We start from the raw sequence: 18,425 nt of genomic DNA, 5'->3' as shown, positions 1-18,425 counted from the left end.
CAGGGCTCACACCTGAGTAAGATCGCTCTGGTTTACATTCATCAAATGCCAAATACAGTTTCCCTGCACCCTGAACGGGAGATGTCTGCGGGATCGCCGGCAGTGGCGTGCTACACTAACTCCAGATGAATATTGACTTTTTAATGACAAGCACTCTAGTACAAATACCAACCGATGCAACGCGGGCCCGAGCAGACAGCTGAAGGGGGCCAGTCTGCCTGTTATTCAGTAAATGAATTATTTGATTCCCCTTCCCTGCAGCATGCTGTCTGCTAGGAAATTTTCATTTGGTCTTTCTAACTCGAGAACCAATTGTAAATGTCAGCGCTAAACGCTCAGATTTAAGTGTTAGGTTGTCTTGTTTGATTATGGCACTAAAAGGTCAGAACTGACTAATGGAAAGTACAAGCGGTATCGGGAGGGAAACAGTGTTCTGCTGTGGGTGAGCAAACACCTGGGGACAACCTAATCACTCTTCCTGCAGCATCTCTCTTTTCCCTCTCCAGCTCCTTCATTCAGGGCTCTTTTCCAGGTTGTAAGATGTGGGAAGGCCATTTCTGGGGAAAATTCCTGCTTGTGACATCGCTGCCAGGGATGCTGACAGTGCAGGGTTTCCCCATGGAGGAAGCAGAGAGCTCACCTCACTGTGTCCTGGCTGGATTTGCTCCCAAAGGGCAAAGGACAGCATGACAGCCAGTTGCTGCCAACCCCGTTGCCATCACCCCCTTCTCTCCATGCACGGCTCAGTCTGACATCAGTGTTTTCAGTGCCAATGTCTCTGCGCCTCCAGTTCCATCCCCACTTTGGCCCTCTGGCAACCAGCATCCCAACAGCTCCATGTACAGAGAAAAACATGACTGTTTTTCTTCCTCCTTTCCCATTTGCCATCCATTTCCCAACATTTGCAGCACCTTTAAAATCCCCTTTCCCTGAGCTATTTCAGTCACAGCGACCAAATAAAACTACGGTTGCCTCAAAGCAACTCAGCTGAGGAAATCTGCTTTTTATCGGAGCCCATTACCATCATTCCAGTTCTATAAGCTGAGTTCATTATATTTACTTTAAAGCTGCTTTCAAAAATATTAGTCCTTCTGCCATAAAAGTGCCTGGCAGAATAAAACCCCGATAGCTGTTACTCCTCCCTGGGGAGCCGCGTGCTGTGGTTCCAGGCAGGAGCGCTCAGCTCCCCACACAGATGCCATCCTGCGCCGGGACCCGGTCCCCACCACCAGCCTCAAAACCTCCCCAGGCAGAGAAATGCAGTGCCCACTGCCGACGTCTGAATGTTTCTGGACATTTACATGAACGAGAGTTGGGAACTTTAGGAAAACTAGGAGTTTTAGGAAGTAATTGCAATGTTTTTTTTCCCAAAGACTTTGGGGTCTGGCCTCTATCCTTTGGCACCAGCCTGGAAAATAACCACCATCCCCAGGATGCTCATACCACCTCTCCAGCCATCCTCCCAGGAATCAAAGATCCTGCTGGACGTAGGGAAAGATCTCCCGCTGCCACAGGCTCCTCTGGGGAGGCAGTTTCAATCCTCTCTTTCTGGGTGGTTTATGTTACGAGGTCCCACATCACTTAGAGAACTAAGAGGCAGTTGTCTTAATCACAGGCCCCTCTGCGAAAGCATCACTGGGGAAAGGGTCCCATTAAGCAGGGAATGGTGCCAGAAGGGTGAAGAGGCTGAGAAGCCACCACAAAATACCCAAGGGGAAAAAAATCCTCACCCCATCACCAGTATCGAATGCAAAGGAATCAAAGAAAATAAGTATCCATCTCCAAACAGAGCTATTTGTTTCATAGCCAAGGCACAGAGTGGGATGGTCTGTCTGAGCTGTGCTGGTAAAGTCAAGGCAGTTTGTGGTCTATAAGATTAATAGGAAATCTGCTCTGGATTGGGAGTGATTCCCTCTTTTATTGGAATAAGCCCCAAAGAGTAATGGCTGTAGGGCAGGAAGAGGAAGGTAAATTGCAGTAATAATGTGTTTCTTTGTGCAGACATGCTTTTGATCATAGAAAAATACACCATCTGTTTCTAAATTACTTGTTGTATTGATTTAACAGTTAGTAACATGGGGTTTTTTTTTCTTTTTTTTTTTTTCTTTTGCAAATCCATTTTACAAGGTCTCCTGGAAATCTGACAGTTATGTGCAATAAAAAGTAGGGGCTTGCTCATCATAAGATTCCCGCTGCCAGCCATGGGGCTCTGTGTGTGTAGGAACGAGCCATACCCACATGGGCTCCTTGAGCCCCCTGTCCTGCCAAGAGCCGCGCAGCTGAGTGCTTACATGCCCCATAAGAACTATTTCTTTACACCAAATAAGCCGTTCTTGTGCTTTCTCCCTGCTCAAACCACAGGCACCTCACTGCCCTTGTTGCTTTGCATTTTTGCTGCTTTCCATCCATTTTTTGCAGCTTTTGCCCTACTTCTCCTCCTGCACCCCAAAGGCTGCAACAGCACCAGGGTCCCTGCACCTGGGAGTGGGTGTGCACATAGCAAACCACATCCCCCCCGAAAACACCTCCCCCAAGCTGCATACCTTCACAGGGGCAGCAAGGGCAGTCTCCCCCCAGCCCCAGTAACTGCGCCCACCCTCACCTGCCAGGGACAGGCTCACCTTCGTTAGCAAAATCATTCATTTCCCAGTGGTGCATCAAGATTTGCCCTGCCCAGAGCAGGGGCCCTGCAGCTCGCACTCTCCTTGCCTGCAAGCGCCACCTCTGCTCAACAAGCACCCGAGAAGCGAGGAGCGGCACTCTACACCCACAGCCGGCAGGAATCCAGGGGTTCCCTCTCCCAAACAAGGCTCCAAAGGGAATAATGCCCACTGCAGCCCAGCCAGCGATGCTGCCGACACACCCCACCACTCTGCTCAGCACCACACCAGGGGCAACTCCCTGCAGTGCAACAGGATGCACGACTCATCATTAAAAATTATACTATTTTGCTGCTAATTAGATGCTATTCCTCAGCCTGCAGACTGAGCGTTAGCCTTCTCCCCAGCTAATGGCTTTCCTGGGAGACTCCAGGCTCCCCCACGTACAGGGCCAGGGCAAAAAGAGAAGGTTAACCTGGAACTTGTCACTGTGCAGTGATGCAAACACAGCCCTGTCCCACCCTGCTGTCCCTGTGTGGGTGCAGACGTGGTGCCGAGAGCTACTCCTGCCGCTGACCGGGGCGCCGGGCTCACAGCCCGGGATTGATGCGCTGGCAAATCAGTCCCATAAAACCACACCAGCAGATCAGAGCACTGGCACAGCACCTTCCCCGAGGAGATGGCGGATCACAGGGTGGCTGACAGCTCTGGCCCTGCTCCCAGAAAGCCCTTGAGCACCAGGATCTGCATGCAGCCTTGGTGCTTCGTGCTGGGCATCTGCGAGGACAGGCTGCATCATCAGAGCACAGACCGCTGGCGGCTCTGGGAGGTTTTCTCCGGGAACTCGGCCGTTTCTGGGTACCCTCTGTAGCTCACCTGCAGCAACCACCACCGCAGCACAGCCCCTCGCTTTTTGGGATAAAAAAAGGCCTTTTGGTGCCAAGCCCCACACTAACAGGGATGCACCTGGGGTAACAGTGCTCGAGGTCAGTCCAGGAAGCACTCTGTAAATACCGTCTGGCTGCCCGCAGACACCGTAACCACACTGTGAGGGCTGCATTCGCCACCTGACTTGCCCTGCAAGGTCGGCGTGTGAAGGGAACAACGTTCAAAGCCTGTGCTGCCACTGAGCCAAGCGGCTACTTTTACTGGAAGAAAAAAAAAAAAAAAACATAAAAAGCAAAACACAAAACTTCTTCTATGCCTGTCCTCTGCTGAGCATCCTGAAGCACGAAGCGCAAGGTATTCAAACCCAGCTGGTCTCGACAAAGCTGGTGCAAGCATCAGTGCATCCCTCTATGCTGCACCCAGCACAGCTTTGGGCACCTTAAAAAACTTTTTGTCCCCATCTGAAATCGCCCCCCAGGGTCCCCAGCACCCCCAGACCAACACCACCAGCTCACAGCAACATCCCACAGCCTCCGAGCAAAACCTTTCCTTCCCCTGGCAGAAAACCCTGAGGCACAGCCCTGGTAGCACCCGCAGGTTGTCTGCTTCTCCAAGCAAAACCAGGATACCGATCTTGGCTCCCACTGGTTATGATCTGCAACGTTTATTTGACCCTGAAAAAAAAGGCATTTTCATGCAGAATTTTTTGGTTCGTAAAAGAAGTTATTTCCCAGCAGCCACCTGACAACCCTCCCCCCTGAACAGAGAAATAAAGTGACCCAGGAGTTAGCAAAATAAAACGAACCATCCAACTCCGACAAAGAAAAGTGGTTCCTATCATTCGACACAGTATGGAAAAATTTGGCAAATAGAGCTGATCTGCAGTTCCCATCCCTCAATCACTACGGAGCTGGCTTCGGTCTCCAGCCCTCGGGTTGTCCATCCAGGGGACAGACACACGTCCTTGTCTGCAGGACCTGGGGACTCTCTGGGGGGTCCAAGCCAGGCAGGCAAGAGCTGTCATATCAGCATTTTTAACTGGGCAATATAAATATAAAACATCAATACAAACGGGTTCTTTGTACAGAAAATATCATCTCACAAGGCACTGGGGTGACGACTGCGTGGCCGCTCGCAGCGGGCTCCGACCGGGGTTCCTCCAGCCACTGCCGAGCATCGGGTTGGAGGAAGGAGGGGATGGGACCAGAGAAGTCCCAGTGCCGCCATCTGAGAGGGATTTCACCCCACCACTGCCCCTCGACGCCCCGGGAGCGGTTTTTCACAGCCGGATGATGCTTTTCCTTGGCGGGGTGGTGTGACCCCACGGGGGCTCCGGTCTCCTTGGGATGGCTGGGCTGGGTTTGGCCTGGAGGGAGGTGCAGAGATCGGCCGGGGGCTGGGGCTGCTCTGCCCGGCGCCCCACTCCCTCTTCATGCCAGCAGCCCCAGCCGGGTCACCTTGGCTGACAGGAAGGAGTGGATGATGAAGACGATGGTTTTGGGGCAGGAGTGAAGGTCTAATTGCTGCAAGAAAGGAACAGAGGGATGTTTGCAATGGGAAGGGCTGTCCCTGGAGCAGCCGGCTTTCTGCTTGCAGCCGGGAGGGCAGGGACCACCCAGAGCCCCCCAAACCTCACCACGGCCCTACCAGGGCCCCAGGAAGGGCTGTGCACCACATGGGCTGTGAGCGGCCAGGAGAGGGTGGCTAGACCATGCCTCACCCCCACGTGCCAAGCAGGATGGGTGCTGTGCACAGGGCGGGTGCTCTGCTCTCCCCCTCCCCCCGGGGCCGGTGGGAGCATGGGTGGGGGGTGGCCAGGGTAAAGCCAACTCACAATCTCTCCCTCCGGGCCACCAAAGTCCAGGTAGAGCATCTTGGTGCCGTCATCAGAGGACATCTGCAGCTTCTCAAAGGGCTGCTGGAGCAGGATGGTCTTGCTGAGCCCGGGCTCGGTGGTGGAGATGGTGAAGCCCTTGTCGATGTGGATGGACAGGGTGCAATCCTGCCCCTTCCACGTGCAGGCTGAGGACAGGGAGAGGGGTGAGACGGCGGCCGCCCGCCCCGCCGCCCGGGACCCCCGGCCCCCCCTCACCTGCCGAAACCTCCTGGACCAGCTCGGCGGCACCGTGGGTGCCGTCCACCAGCAGGCGGGTCCACAGCGCCAGGTCGCGGGGGCTCTCCAGGCTGAAGAGGTGGGTCTGCACGCCCAGCCGCGTGCCGGTGCGCAGCGCGAACGACAGCTCTGCCTCGTACAGCGCCGAGCCCTTGGCCGGCCCCGAGTGCACCAGCCTGCGGCACCGCCGCGCCTCAGCACCGGGCCTCAGCACCACTCTGCACCCCACACCTCAGCACCCTGCTCCACGCCCCGCACCGCGCCTCAGCTCCTCGCACCACAGCGCCGCTCCGCACTGCGCTTCAGCACCCCGCACAGCACCCAGCACCCTGCTCCGCACCGCTCTGCACCCCGTTCCGCACCGCACCGCGCTCCGCATCGCTCCGCTCCCCGCTCCGCATCCGGGTCGGCCGGCAGGGGGCGCTGCAGCCCCGCGGATGCCCCCGCCCCGCCAGCAGCTCCCGACGCCCCCCCCGGGGCTCCAGTCCCCGGCCCCTGCCACCACCCCGGGGCTCTGCCCTGACCCCCTGCCCCTGCCACCACCCTCGGATGCTGCCACCACCCGGGGATGTGCCCTGACCCCCTGGACACAGTCACCATCCCTGGGGTCTGCGCTGACCCCCAGCCCCTGCCACCACCCCGTCCCCAGCGCAGGACAGGAGGGCCCTGGGCTGGTGGCCTCTACCTGGTGGCGATGAGCGGGTAGCTGTGCGCGGGCTTGCCCAGGGCATCCCGGCTCTGCGGCAGGCTGCCGTACAGCAACAGCTCCTTCTCTGTGAGGACAGCCAAGAGGTTCCTGGTGCCGGTGCTGGGGAGCTGCAAAAGGGATGGGGTCAGGCCCACCGGCAACGCGGCGGTGGCAGTGGGGTGGCAGGGGGCTGGGGGTACCTGCTCAGTCAGCCAGCCCACGTGCTTGACCTCCCGTCCAGCCACCGCGCCGGCACCTGCCAGCTGGGCTCGCAGCTCCTCCTTCACCCGCGGCAGCAGCGCGCCCACATTTGCCTGGATGGCACTGAGCCACGACTGCGCCGTGGCCTCGTCCTTCGCCCGCAGGAAGAGGACAACTCGCCCGTCCGCCGAGCACACCTCCAGGTACCTGCAGGGACATGGCCCCGATGGGTCCCCGCCAGCCCTCAGCACACTAGGGCACCACGGTGGCATTGCCACCCCCCGGCACCATGCCCTGACCTGTGCTCCGGGTCGGTGGGGAGGCACTTGCGGGACACGTAGCACATCTTCAGAGGCACGGTCTTGCCCTCCCGGGGCTCCCGAGGGGGTAGGAGGGGGGATGACCGCTTCTGCAGAGTGGTGGGCGAGGGGTCCCAGCTGACCGTTGCCCCCGCAGAGGAGTTCTTGAAGTAGGGTGAGATCTCCTTCATGTACTTCACTGGATGAGAGACAGCACCCAGTTGAGGGCATGGCACGGGCCAGCGTGGCCTCATCCTGCCCACCAGCACCCATCTACCCCACTGAAACCCCTTGCACCCTCCCTGCATCGGAGCTGGTGCCACCTCATTTACCTCCCCAGAGATGCCACCCAAGGGTGACACAGGTCCTCTGTCCTGCACCCCTGCGGGTGCAGTGAAGGGATGGCACTGGTGGACGAGGTCATACCTGGGGACCCTCCCAGTGCCCCTGCCCCACCATCCCAGCCCAGGGAGACCCCTCTAGGAGGGATACAAATAGCCTTTTCCCCCTCTTTTTCCTTTAACCTAGATGAGTTCACAGATCCAAGCCTGATCCAGGTCCCTGGGGCAGCACATGGAGGCAAGGGGCGGGGAGCGGGCAGGAGTCCCAGGCCAAAATTACACAGTCCAAACTGTGCTGGTACAGCCAGTCCCACCACAAACTGGGAGCAACAGCTCTCAAATACCACGGCTTGGCCCCAGGAAAAGCCTTGAACCACGTGCCTGCAGCTCGCATAGTCCTGCCCCGCTGAGTTACAAACCAGGGACAAGAAATCAGCTCTCAGTCCGCAGCGAGTCTGGCTCCGGAGCCAGAGCCCTCAGAGCCACGCTGGGATGGCAGCTGGCTCCTGAGGTTTAGGGGAAGGGGGAGATGGGTGAACTGATGCAGCCCCAGAGCTACACCCTGAAAATTAGGTCAGCAGCACCGGCCCAAAAGTTTTGGCTGAGCGGGGGGGGATGCCAGGTACGGTCCTGCCCTGGGACCAGCATGGGACCAGCTGGTGGCTCCAGGGAAGGGCTTCCCTTTGGTGGCCCTTGGGGAAAAGACCATGGGACAGACACACACGCCTGCTGCCACGTCCCCAGCCGTCGTCACCGCTGGTTTCACTCCAGGTCCCAGTCAGCAGCGTGGGTGGCAGGAAGGGGGGACACGAGCCTGGCTTTGCAGCCGACTCTTGTAGGTTGCTGGTTGGTGGATCAGTTCCATCACTGCAGCAAAGCCACAGCAGCCTGGTTTTGTGCCAGAAAAAAAACCTTTTCCCACCAGGAAAGAGCCTGCGAGCAGAGCCTACCACCCCCACCCTTCACCTGCCCACCACCATCCCCCCTCCCCTTTGCCCCTATCCCACCGAGCTCCCCAAAACCTCCAAGTCCTGAAATCCCAGCAGGAGCTGCAGGAGGCATGGAGGGGAGCAGGGCCCCGCAGGACGCCCCGCTCTGCCCAGCCTCAGCGGGACGCAGCTATAAATGGCTGCGATGCCACTGCAGCACGTGGGCTGGGTTACCCCGCGGTGGCCCCGGGGCCAAGGAGGCAGCGTGGGGCCACCAGCCTCGTGCCCTGCGCCTCCTGTTATAAATAGCCACCGCATTCCCGCAGGCATTTGAGCCGCGTTGGATTTTACCCCGAGTCATTAATCTTGGCAGCGGGGACCTGCCATTATCCCAGTGCCTGGGAACTAATTGGAGTTCAGAAAGATACCATTCAGCCGCTGAAACCCGAGCAGCATCCCAGTGCCAGCCCACGGCTCCCTGGGCATGCAGAGGACGTCACCGGCATTAGCTGTGCGATGCTGGGGTCACGTCCCGACGGAGCCACGGAGGAGAGGAGCAGTGCCCAGCCCAGGACGGGGCACAGAGATTTAGGCAACGGCCAGCATCTCTGGCACATGGCTTTAAGAGGATTTAACGCTGGCCACCAAGCACTGACAGGTTCCTGCAGGACAGGGGGGTCCCAAGCCAGCACAGGGAGCTGGGATGTGTTGGAGGCTGCAGTGCTCCCCCAGGGGCTGTGCACTGGAGCTGGGCCACCATCCCATGGGAGCTGCTGTCTCCTCCGGTGACCCCAGCATGGGCTTTAGAGTGGGTTGACTTACGCTTCTGCCGGTCCCTTCACTGCAGCAGAATCGCCTGGTATTGAATGGACTCATTAATTTAGTCTATCTCATTAAAGCAAACAACCCAGACCATATTATGTATGATCTCTGCTACTGGTAACTGGAATTCTTGATATTATTTTTTTCCTAATTAATATCTTGCAGTGCTAGGGCTCCTAGCCTGGCTGCCCTCTCCTTTTTAGCCAGCACCCTCCAAAAATCACTTGGCAGAACTCTGCCTCACTGCTGCTGACTTAAAGTCACCTTCAGCAGGCAAACAGCCCTCGGGGTGGCTGCTGGGCTAATCCACGTGGCCCCCGAAGTCACACAGGCTCCCTGCTCCCCGGGGGGAGACAGCCAGAGCAGATGCTTATGGACACCGATGCCTGGATGGTCCCTCTGCAGAGCAGTTACAGCACAGGGACCCCCAGGCCCACAGCATCACTGGGGCACTGCGTGTGCCCCGAACCCTGCAGCAAGCTGCATCGGGGACATGTTTAAAACTAAAGGCCCTAGGTCTGCCCTGCTCTTCTCTCTGTGCTGTAGTAGGGGGTTTTCTCCCCATTACTCCATAAAGGGGCAAAACCATCAAAATTCCTTGGGTTTACTTCTTGGGTAACAGATCCTCACCCTCCACCGGCCCATCCCTCCTAAGGATGGAGAACAAGCCCAAACCAAACACTCCTGTGCCCTCAATCCCAGATCACCATGACCTTCTCCACACACATGCCCACGGCTCAGCACTGCTAAAGCGAAGCTCCTGGCCCCCGAGAGCTTCACTGAGGAGCCACAAACCTTCCTGCAGCCAGGAAAACAACCCCAGCTGCACAGACCTTCAGCAGCAGGCTCAAGAGTACCCGCTCAGTGCCTGGGCCACCAGCTCGATGCTGGCAGGCTCAGCTGCAGCGCGGGGATCACGGCACGCATTCAGTGCAGAGAGGTTTGAGATCGCGTTGCTGACGGGTCCCTGCTGCTTCCCTGCCAAGAGCCTTCCAGAAGCATCATGGTTGGGCTCAATTATCTTAAGGGTCTTTTCCAACCTCGATGATTCTATGATCTACACAGCACGGCAAGTCAAAAAGGCCCGACTGTGCTGGTGGCCATCACATCAGGAAGGCTTCCAGAGAGGACCTGGAGATCCAGTGCTGGCCCTAAGGAGCTGCTAAACCCATCTCCAGCTGGTCCCTCTCTGCCTCAGGACTAACAGTGCAAAAGTAACATGTTAAATGGGGGGGGGTCAGCACACACACATTCCAGAGACACACCCTGAAATAACCCGTAAACTTCAAGCTGATGCTGTGATGTGCTTCCAAATGCTTAACGCAGGGGTGGCTGCCACAGCCACCCTGTCCAGCATCCCACCCAGGGACCATCCCCTGGCCCCAGCTCAAAGCACAAACAAGGAGCAGCTGCCTCAGCTCGAGCCCTTCCACCCCAGGGAGGAAGGCACCATGGGATGCTGCAGGGTGGAAATGCCACCGCTGTCCCTCCAGCCCCAGGACCCTGTCCCAGCACTCAGTGCCACGTGCCATGCCCCAGCTCTTTGCTAAATATTCTCCTGTGCTGCACAGCCAGCTGCACCCATGGTGCCAAGTGATCCTATGGGAGATCATAGGACAACTCTCTATGTTTCCATGGGAGGAGAAACATCCCCAGGAAACTCCTTAGGGAAAGCAAAACTTCAGGGCAGCAAGGTGTGGAGAAAGTAGGAGGATGTGGACCCTCCCCACCTCTCTGCATCAGCCCCAGGTCAGGTCCAAAGCCTCTGTTTCTGCTTGGGTTCCTTACCACATCTAAACCACGAGAGCACACATGGCATTGCCGAGCTGCTCAGACCCCGAGGGCTGTCACATCTGCCAGAAGACATTCACTTTAGTGTCCCACAAAGGGCTGGGGACCACCTCAGCACTTTCTCTCCTGATGCCCTTCTGAGCCCAGAAGGGCAGCAGCAACAGGAAGCCGCACAAATCCTGTCTGCCACCACCCGCCTCTGCTCGAAACCCCCTTCCACTCTGCACTGTGTGTTATTTACTCCAGGATCACCTCAATTTTACAGGCATCTCACACCATGTACATCTCCACCCTCTGCAGCTGCCCAGGTTTCCCACAATTAGAGCAATCAGCCTGCCCGAGCCGGGCATCCCCAGCACCAGCTCTCCCAGCACCCCTTAGCTTTTCTGAATTCCAGCTTCCAAGCTACTACTTGGCTGAGTGAGTCCTGGAGAGCTGCGACAGCCCCAGGAGCTGCCCTGCAGCCAACAAGCCCTGGGCTGCTGTGGAAGCGAGATGCCCACAGCTGCCCCAGCTCCCTCCCACTGCTCCCAGTTCTCTCCCTGTGCCAACACAGCACAGGAGCCTCACCAGGAAAACCACTCCTGGCCCGAAGCCCTTCCCAGTGCAGCTGGAAGGATGTCTATCAACCTCTCTTCTGCTGTGGAGGGTCTCTAGATAGCAAGCAAAAAAAAAAAAAACCAACCACACAAAACCCAAGGGAAAAATAAGGTAAAGGAGAGCAACTCTCCCTAAAATAACAATGTAATATAAATACAGTCAAACTCCTCCTGCAAATATCAAGAGAATAGTTTGGCACATCCCAAAAAAATCTTGGCAGGACACGGCAAGAGGTATCTGTGTGTCCTCAGGCCCGGCCAGCAACGACACTGAGGAGCCAGGAGCTAAGCTGAGCAGCTCGGGGTGAGATCTGGCACGTGGAGCCACTGCTGACAGTCAAGTTAAAATGCATCACCTCCCAGCCCTGCCGCTCTGGAAAGTCTCACCCCAGCTCACTGTGAGGAGGTACAAGCTCTCCCAGTTTTGCCACTCACTGCAACACCACTTGTGAACTACCCTAAAAACTCCTAAAACCAGGAATGAACGCAGCCAGGAGTGAGGCAGCAACAGACACCACCTGTGCCAAACTACTCGGTTTCGGTACTTACAGCAACTGTAAGGGAACTTGGAGTCACACCTGGCAGCATGCGGGGACCAGAAAGTGCCCAAGTGATGTTAAGGTGCTTTTCCCCAAGCTCTGGAGCGAGCCCAAGCAGGAGAAGGGAGCAGGGACACACACACCCTGTTAACACTCTTCAGGTGTCCTAAGGCCACCCCCTGCCCCTCAGCCCCCCCACCCCTCCTCAGGGCAGGGCGTTTGGCTGGCCAGCTCTTGGAGAGCCATCGGGGTGGCAGATCTAAGGCAGGGGACACCGTGTCCCAAGGCAGGGCCACCACCTCTGCAGGGCAGTGACAGCCTGACCGGGACTGCACCGCTGTGCCAGCTCCACCATCTTCCATGAGCAGGGCTGTACCATGCTGGCAAACCCAGAAAGGGCTGGAGATGGAGATGCACCACATTTAGACACAATGCCCGTGATCGAACAAGCAGTACAGACCCCTGCCCTGCACCAGCTCTTGCCTGCAGCAACCCCAAGTAACACAGCACTGCAGGAGTCCAGTGGCATCAGCTACAAACTATGCCCAAAGCCTCCACAGCATCATGGGGGGAGCCAGCCCAGCCCCACTCTCCTCCCAAGGGTCCCTGCTGGGAGTTTTAATTAATTAAGAAGCCCAGTAGGTCATACCCGCGCTCAGCAAGCTACAGAAAGGGTCCTGCCTGCAATTGCCTCCTGGAAAGGAAACCTGGCAGCACCCAGCTCCCCAGGGGGATGGAGGAGGAGGAGGTGGTCTAGGGTGAGGGATTGTTCTCTGCAGAAAGGGCAGCTCATCTCACCTCCCACAGGACCTCTAGCAAAAAGGAAACCCACACCAAAGTAAAGGATGAAAAGAAAATAACAAAAGAGGGTGGTCCAAGAACAGCAGTTACAGGGAGGAATTCTGCAGACTCCCAGAGAAAGAGGCTCTTGTATTTCTCTTTGGTAAAAAAAAAAAAAAAAAAAAAAAACAACAACCAAAAACCACCCCCCCACCAACAACCAACTCTGCTCCCAGCAGCTGTGCAGAGCAGCACATTCCTCCAGCTGAACCGTGGTCCCAGGAGAGGAGGAACCCACAGCAGAAAGGGCTGAGCGAAGCTAAAAATGAAAATCTGGAGCTGAGACAATCTGGGGAAGGCACAGAGCCACGGCGGTCACTGGCAGCAGAAGACACAGAACTCTTCTCTGTCCAGGCAGAGCCCAGAGCACTGCCCCAAAATAAAACATCCCTTTGGAGCCCTACAACTGCATCAGGAAGGGTCTCTGGTGCCAAGACCCTCTTGGTTAGCCAGGGTGACCTGGGGGGCTGGTTGGCAGTGAGGGGAGGGGGAAGGGTCCCAAGGGACAAAACCTGGGTGCTCGCCCCTGCCTGGCCAAGCTGGCAGAGGGTGGACAAGCACAGACAGATGTGATGCGAAGGGTAACAGCAAAAGAATGGGGTCTCTCCCTCAGAGCTCCCACAGTCCCAACCCATCAGCCCTCACCCACTCCCCAAGCGGGGTCTGGGGGGCTCCTGCAGTGTGCCAGCCCCCGCAGGGCTGGGAGACACCAGGGAGCGGCCACCCAATACGAAGAGGGAGCCCATTCCCAGGGGACCAGCTGGGATGTCCCCTGGGGTGGCGAACGCTGCATCCCTGGGATGTTTGTAGCCTCAGCTGCCAGATTAGGAAGAAGGGGGGGCTGCAGTTGGGGTTCAGCTGCTGGGGATCCCCTGAGGATGCAGCTTCTGCTGCTGCACTCCGAGCTGGCCCCGCCTGCACCCGGCAGCCTGCTCCTCCTGCACACCTAAAATCCATCCCTGCAAAACAAAAGGTGCTCAGCAAGCAGCAGGGTGCCCGTGTACCCCCACCGCCCCGCTGGTGTAAGCCTGCAGACCCGCACCAGCCAAGGATGTGCATTTAAATGAAAATCACAGGAAAAGCAGAAAGTTTTCTGTTACCCCAGGAACTGCAGACCTCAGGGTGATGCTGTACAACAGAAGAGTCGCAAACCTCATAACCTGTCCCACATCTCCCATTGCTGGCTGCTTGTGGTCCCGCAGCTGGGAGACAGAGCTGCAGGGCATTGAGTGGTCTCTCCCTCTCTGGGGAGGGATAGGGAGATCCAAGCAGTTACCTCCAGCTCTCTGGATCAGCAGATAAACCAGACTGTACATGTTGGTTTCCATTTGAAAGACTATGTAAAGGCATATGCGGCTGATGTGGCATCCCTGTGTTCCCAGTATATCCCAGGAAAAACAGGGATCAGCCTCCTGGAAGGAGGACCCTCCCCTCCCCTCGCAGCCTCATCTCCTACCTTCCAAGACCACCTCCTTGCCCGTCTTCTTCAAGGCCTGCACCGCCTCATCATGCGTTGCCTCGGAAAGGTCAGTCCCGTTGACAGAGAGGATGGCATCCCCCACGTACAGCGCCTCAGTCTGATCCGCTGCCAGCCCCTTAAATATCTTGGAGATCAAGATGGGCATTTTATTCTCTCGGCCACCTTGAAACAGGAGAGAAACGAAGTGGTTGTGGCTGCTGAAACACACGGAGGAGCAGGTGGGGAGAGGGCTGCTCGGGGTACCAGCCGCCCCCGTCAGGGCTGAACCCTTCTCCCAGCGCTCGGCCGTGCCCTGCCGGGACAGCCCGTGGCCTCGTCTCCTCAAATGCCCAGGGCACGCCTGTAACAACCAGCCAAAATACCACGAGGCCTTACAGCAAACGAAGATGAATGCTCCAAACCCACTCCGAACGGTCACAGATTTCCTCACAGACTGAACATGTAACCTGGCCATCTCCCCATCAATTTTGGCAGGAAAGCGTGTCTTTATCTGCATTATTAATCACGTGTGGTGAGCAACTATCCCTGCTCCAAGGACTTCATGATCTAAACAGATAAGACAGCTGAATGTTTTTGGAGCGGCAGAAGAGCCAAGGAGAAGCGAACCAACCTGGCTGTTCGCTCCTCTCCACACAGTAGCCCCATTTACCTTCGGTTCCCCACTCCCCAGTCTAAAACAATGCTATTCAAACCTCCGGGCAGCTTGAGGAGATCAATTTGCACATTAACTTTTGAACCCGCCGGGAGATCCAAGCAGCACCGCTGCCTCCGTGCCAGGGAGCAGGGGTGCAGCAGCTACTGCCAAGCCCCAGCCCGGGCAGGGGCAGCTGGGGACTGGCAGCCCCCGATGTGCCCTGCGCCCCAGGACAGCCTGTCCTGAGGAGCCTCCAAGAGACAATCCCTCACCCCGGAGGTGGTGAGCCCAGCCTGCTGCCACCGCCAGCCCCAGGGTTGCTCCCAGCCAGTGCCACAGGCATTTCCTCGCTCAGACGCCTGCCAAGCCCCTCGGAGGGCTCCGGTTATCAGCTGTCAGAGGCCCCGGCGGGGGCTGCTCCGAGCTGCTGAGCCCGTGTCCCTGCAGCAGTGGCTCCCCGTCCCTGCAGCAGTGGCTCCCCGTCCCTGCAGCAGTGGCTCCCCGTCCCTGCAGCAGTGGCTCCTCGCCTGGGCTGCCGGCACCGAGAGCCCCTGCCAGGGCCAGGAGCCTCCGCCAGCTCGGCTCCTGCACAGCCCCCCGCTGCCCGGCCAGCCAGGGGACGGCCAGCCCAGCAGCTACACCCTCGCCACGTCCCCAGGCAGGACACCCTACCCACACCCCGGGTTGTGGTGAAGTGTCCCTGGGTGAAACGCAGCTGGGCTGCATTTTAACGGGGCAGCGATGCCCTCCCGCAGCAGCAGCGGTGGCACCGGCAGGGCTGCACGGCCGCCCAGGGCAGCTTCTGCCTCCCAGCTTGGATGGCGACTACTTGGCTTCTACATACGTCACTGCAAAAATAAAGTTTTAACTGAATCAAGTGAGGTTTTCTCCTTTCCTGGGAGAGCCACAGAGCTAGCAATAACTTGGCAGCCAAGGGGTTATTACGAAGGGGGCTTTATGCTTCACAAAGAGAAGGGCTGGCAGGCTCGGGCACCCCACAGACACAGCCAGTGGCACTGTTTCAACCCACTCCCAGCACCCGGACATCCACAACACAAAACCCTCCGCTTCCAGCGGGAGACAGAGGCTGCGGCCGCGTCCCCTCCAAGTTGGGAGGAGAAGCCACGTCAGGAGGCGAGAGCCACCCTGCGCTGCCTGCCGAGCCCGCTGCCCGCCCTGCCTGCACATGGAGCTACGGACCCTCCTTGCCCATGCACCGTGATGGCCCTTTGCTGCCTGTTCGCTGCTGCTTTCATCTTCCTTTCGTGGAGTTTCTAACACACCCGGAGCGGCATGAAAAGCCAAGGCAGGCAGAAACGCCACCCTTGCCCCATGAAGTTTCCAGCCTGAAGTTCAGGCGAGTCACGGCATGAGGCAGCTCCGGAGGGGAAGCAGGGACGGTAACGCGGAGGCTTCCCGCTGCTCAGCTCAGAGCGGACATCTCTAAGGCTGAGCGGTTTGGTGGTTTGGTTTAACATCCCAGCTCTCCACACCTGGACATCTCCAAGGGCTTCACGGTTGCTTCCTTCATTTTGCCAATAGTTTAAAAGGGGCATTTCCCAGCACAGGGGCATGGAGGGGACAGGGACACGCTGGCAGAGCCCTCCCTTCGCCTGCAAGAGAGCAGCTCTTGCATACCCTGTGTGTCCCACCTGCCTCGTAAGGCAGCACCCTACCCTCGCGTGCAAGGGGGGGCAGTGGGGTGCCCCCCCAGCTCCCCGATGCCGGGGACCCCCGCTGCAGCCGGGGCATGGGGGGCAGGGGCTGCCAGTCACTGTGGCACCCCAAAGTGCCGCTCCTTCCGTGGGCTGGGGATGTTTCGGGTCCCATCACTGCCACGTGTCCCCTGCCTCGTCCCGCGCAAGGGCCGGCTTCGGGCAGCGCCACGGGCTGTGAAGACCCCCGACCCCAGCCCCGGCCCCAGCTCCGCTCTCCCCCGGGGTTTTCTCCCAGGCGGTGGCAGCGAACTGCTGAAATGGCGGCAGCAACAGGTCCCGGTGCCCGGTACCTCCCGCCCGCCCCGGGACCCCCCCCCCGGCCCGGCCTCACCTTTGATGCTGATGCCGAGCCCCCCCACGTCCTGCTTGACGACGCGCACCGTGCGCCTGATGTTGGCGAGCGCCTCGGGCACGGCGGAGCCCGGCTCGCCGCCGTTCAGCTGCGCCGGCGGGGCCTCGCCGGGGCCGGGGCTGTCGGCCGGGCTCACCCCCAGCGCGTCCTCGGCCAGGCTGAGCAGGACGCGCAGCCACTGCCCGCCGGGGCCGCGCAGCTCCAGCAGCCCGGTGCGCGGGGCGCGCCTGCCCGCCGCCATCTTCCGCGCCTGCCGCGCCGCCCCCGCCGCTCCCACCGCCCCGCTCCGCACCGCTCCGCGCCCCGCGCGCCGCCCCGCGCACCGCCCCGCGCGCCGCCCCGCGCACCGCCCGCGCACCGCCCCGCCGGGACGGAGTCCGTCGGGTGCTCCCCGCTCCCGCCCGGGATGGGGCACCGGGGGGGACACGGCTCCCCGCTCTGGCCCAGAACGGCCACAGGGAGTGACCCAGGATCCCAGTCTCCGTTGCTTGTCCTGGGTCTGGCCCTGGATGTGCTGGGGGTCCCCATGCCATGCTGTGTCACGGGAGGAGTGGCAGGGGCCGGGCAGGGGGCAGCTGGCTCAGCCCTTCACGTGCCCCCCAAGAGCCACAGCCCCCCAGCAGCCGCAGCCCCTGCCCACCCACCGTGGGGTGCCCAGCAGGCAGCCAGAGCACCGGAGTGAAGGCCTGGGGCAGGGGTCGGCAGGGCTGGGCGGGATGCTGGGGGGTCCCAGGGAGCACCCCGCTCCCGCACCCAGCCAAACTCTGGGGGCACCTCGGGGTGGGTGCTGTGGTACAGGGGGTTCTGTGCAATGCACCAGCTTCCCAAAACACTTTTGGCTCCTTTATTGGGGCCAGCAGTGGCCCAGGGGCAGGCGGTGGCCCTGGTGGCCCCAGGGGACGAAGCCAGGCCAGCCTGCAGCCAGCCCTGACCACGGCGCCTCTGCAGCGAGCCCGGGGCAGGCACCTCCTTCACAGCCCCCACGGACGCTGGGCAGGAGCAAGGCTGGGGGAGATGGTGTTTGCAGACATTCAGAAAACTCCATGTTGCTTTTCCCTTGCTTGTCCTGGATCTTGACAACAGGAACAATATTTTGTCTCCTTTGGCAGACCCGGATTTTTTTTCTGCAGCCAAGCGGCAGCAATTAAGAGTAGAAAATAACCTCTAGAAGTAGCAAATACCTGTTGGCACATCCCCTGTGCCCCTTGCACTCCTGGCACTTCAGGCAGCTCCAAAGGGCCTCCAGGATGGGGCTGATGATGAGGGCCCAGGCAAAACACAAGGATGTGTAAGAATTCAGTAGCTTTTGCTGCAGGCTGGGGAAGGGGCAGAGCGAGGGGCTCTGGCCGCACGGGGCAGGGGGGCCACAGCATGCACGGCCCCGCACTGCGGGGGCTGCAGCCAGCCCTGAGCATCAGCCAAGCACAGAGGGGGAAGAATGCTCCTCGGGCTCCCGCCCACGCAGCAGCAGCTGTGGAATTTCTTGAGGCTGCAGGAGAGGAAACCCTGAAGGTTACTTCTTTACAAAACAGACGGTTCACGTACTCCTGATTTTCTATTTTGCTAAAAAGTCCAGGGTTTGGCTTAAGTG

General features: G+C 58.9%; 1 protein-coding gene across 1 annotated transcript; it reads right to left on the bottom strand.

Annotated features, from left to right (window-relative positions):
• Nucleotides 1-4,122: 4,122 nt before the first annotated feature.
• On the bottom strand, nt 4,123-17,136 carry SNTA1 (syntrophin alpha 1). The gene is made up of 8 exons (XM_080403792.1): nt 16,814-17,136; nt 14,107-14,292; nt 6,790-6,988; nt 6,490-6,697; nt 6,287-6,417; nt 5,581-5,777; nt 5,323-5,510; nt 4,123-5,011 (listed from the first exon to the last, which is right to left on the bottom strand). Exons 1-8 carry the CDS (start codon nt 17,073-17,075, stop codon nt 4,919-4,921), a joined length of 1,464 nt encoding a protein of 487 aa, XP_080259918.1. The 5' UTR covers nt 17,076-17,136; the 3' UTR covers nt 4,123-4,918.
• Nucleotides 17,137-18,425: the final 1,289 nt, after the last annotated feature.

This window comes from Falco punctatus (genome assembly GCF_963210335.1).
Source record: "Falco punctatus genome assembly, chromosome: 10".
In the NCBI taxonomy this organism is placed as follows: Eukaryota; Metazoa; Chordata; class Aves; order Falconiformes; family Falconidae; genus Falco; species Falco punctatus.
The sequence above is the reverse complement of the archived record's forward strand: the minus strand, read 5'-3'. Positions and strand labels throughout refer to the sequence as shown.

What these genes read in the sequence shown, in the direction of transcription:
- SNTA1 (XM_080403792.1), bottom strand. Translation starts at nt 17,075, where the DNA reads ATGGCGGCGGGCAGGCGCGCCCCGCGCACCGGGCTGCTGGAGCTGCGC. An exon ending in CCCACCGACCCGGAGCACAG is followed by an intron (nt 6,698 to 6,789) that starts GTCAGGGCATGG and finishes ATGTCCCTGCAG; the next exon opens with GTACCTGGAGGTGTGCTCGG. An exon ending in GTGGCCCGGAGGGAGAGATT is followed by an intron (nt 5,012 to 5,322) that starts GTGAGTTGGCTT and finishes CCTTTCTTGCAG; the next exon opens with CAATTAGACCTTCACTCCTG.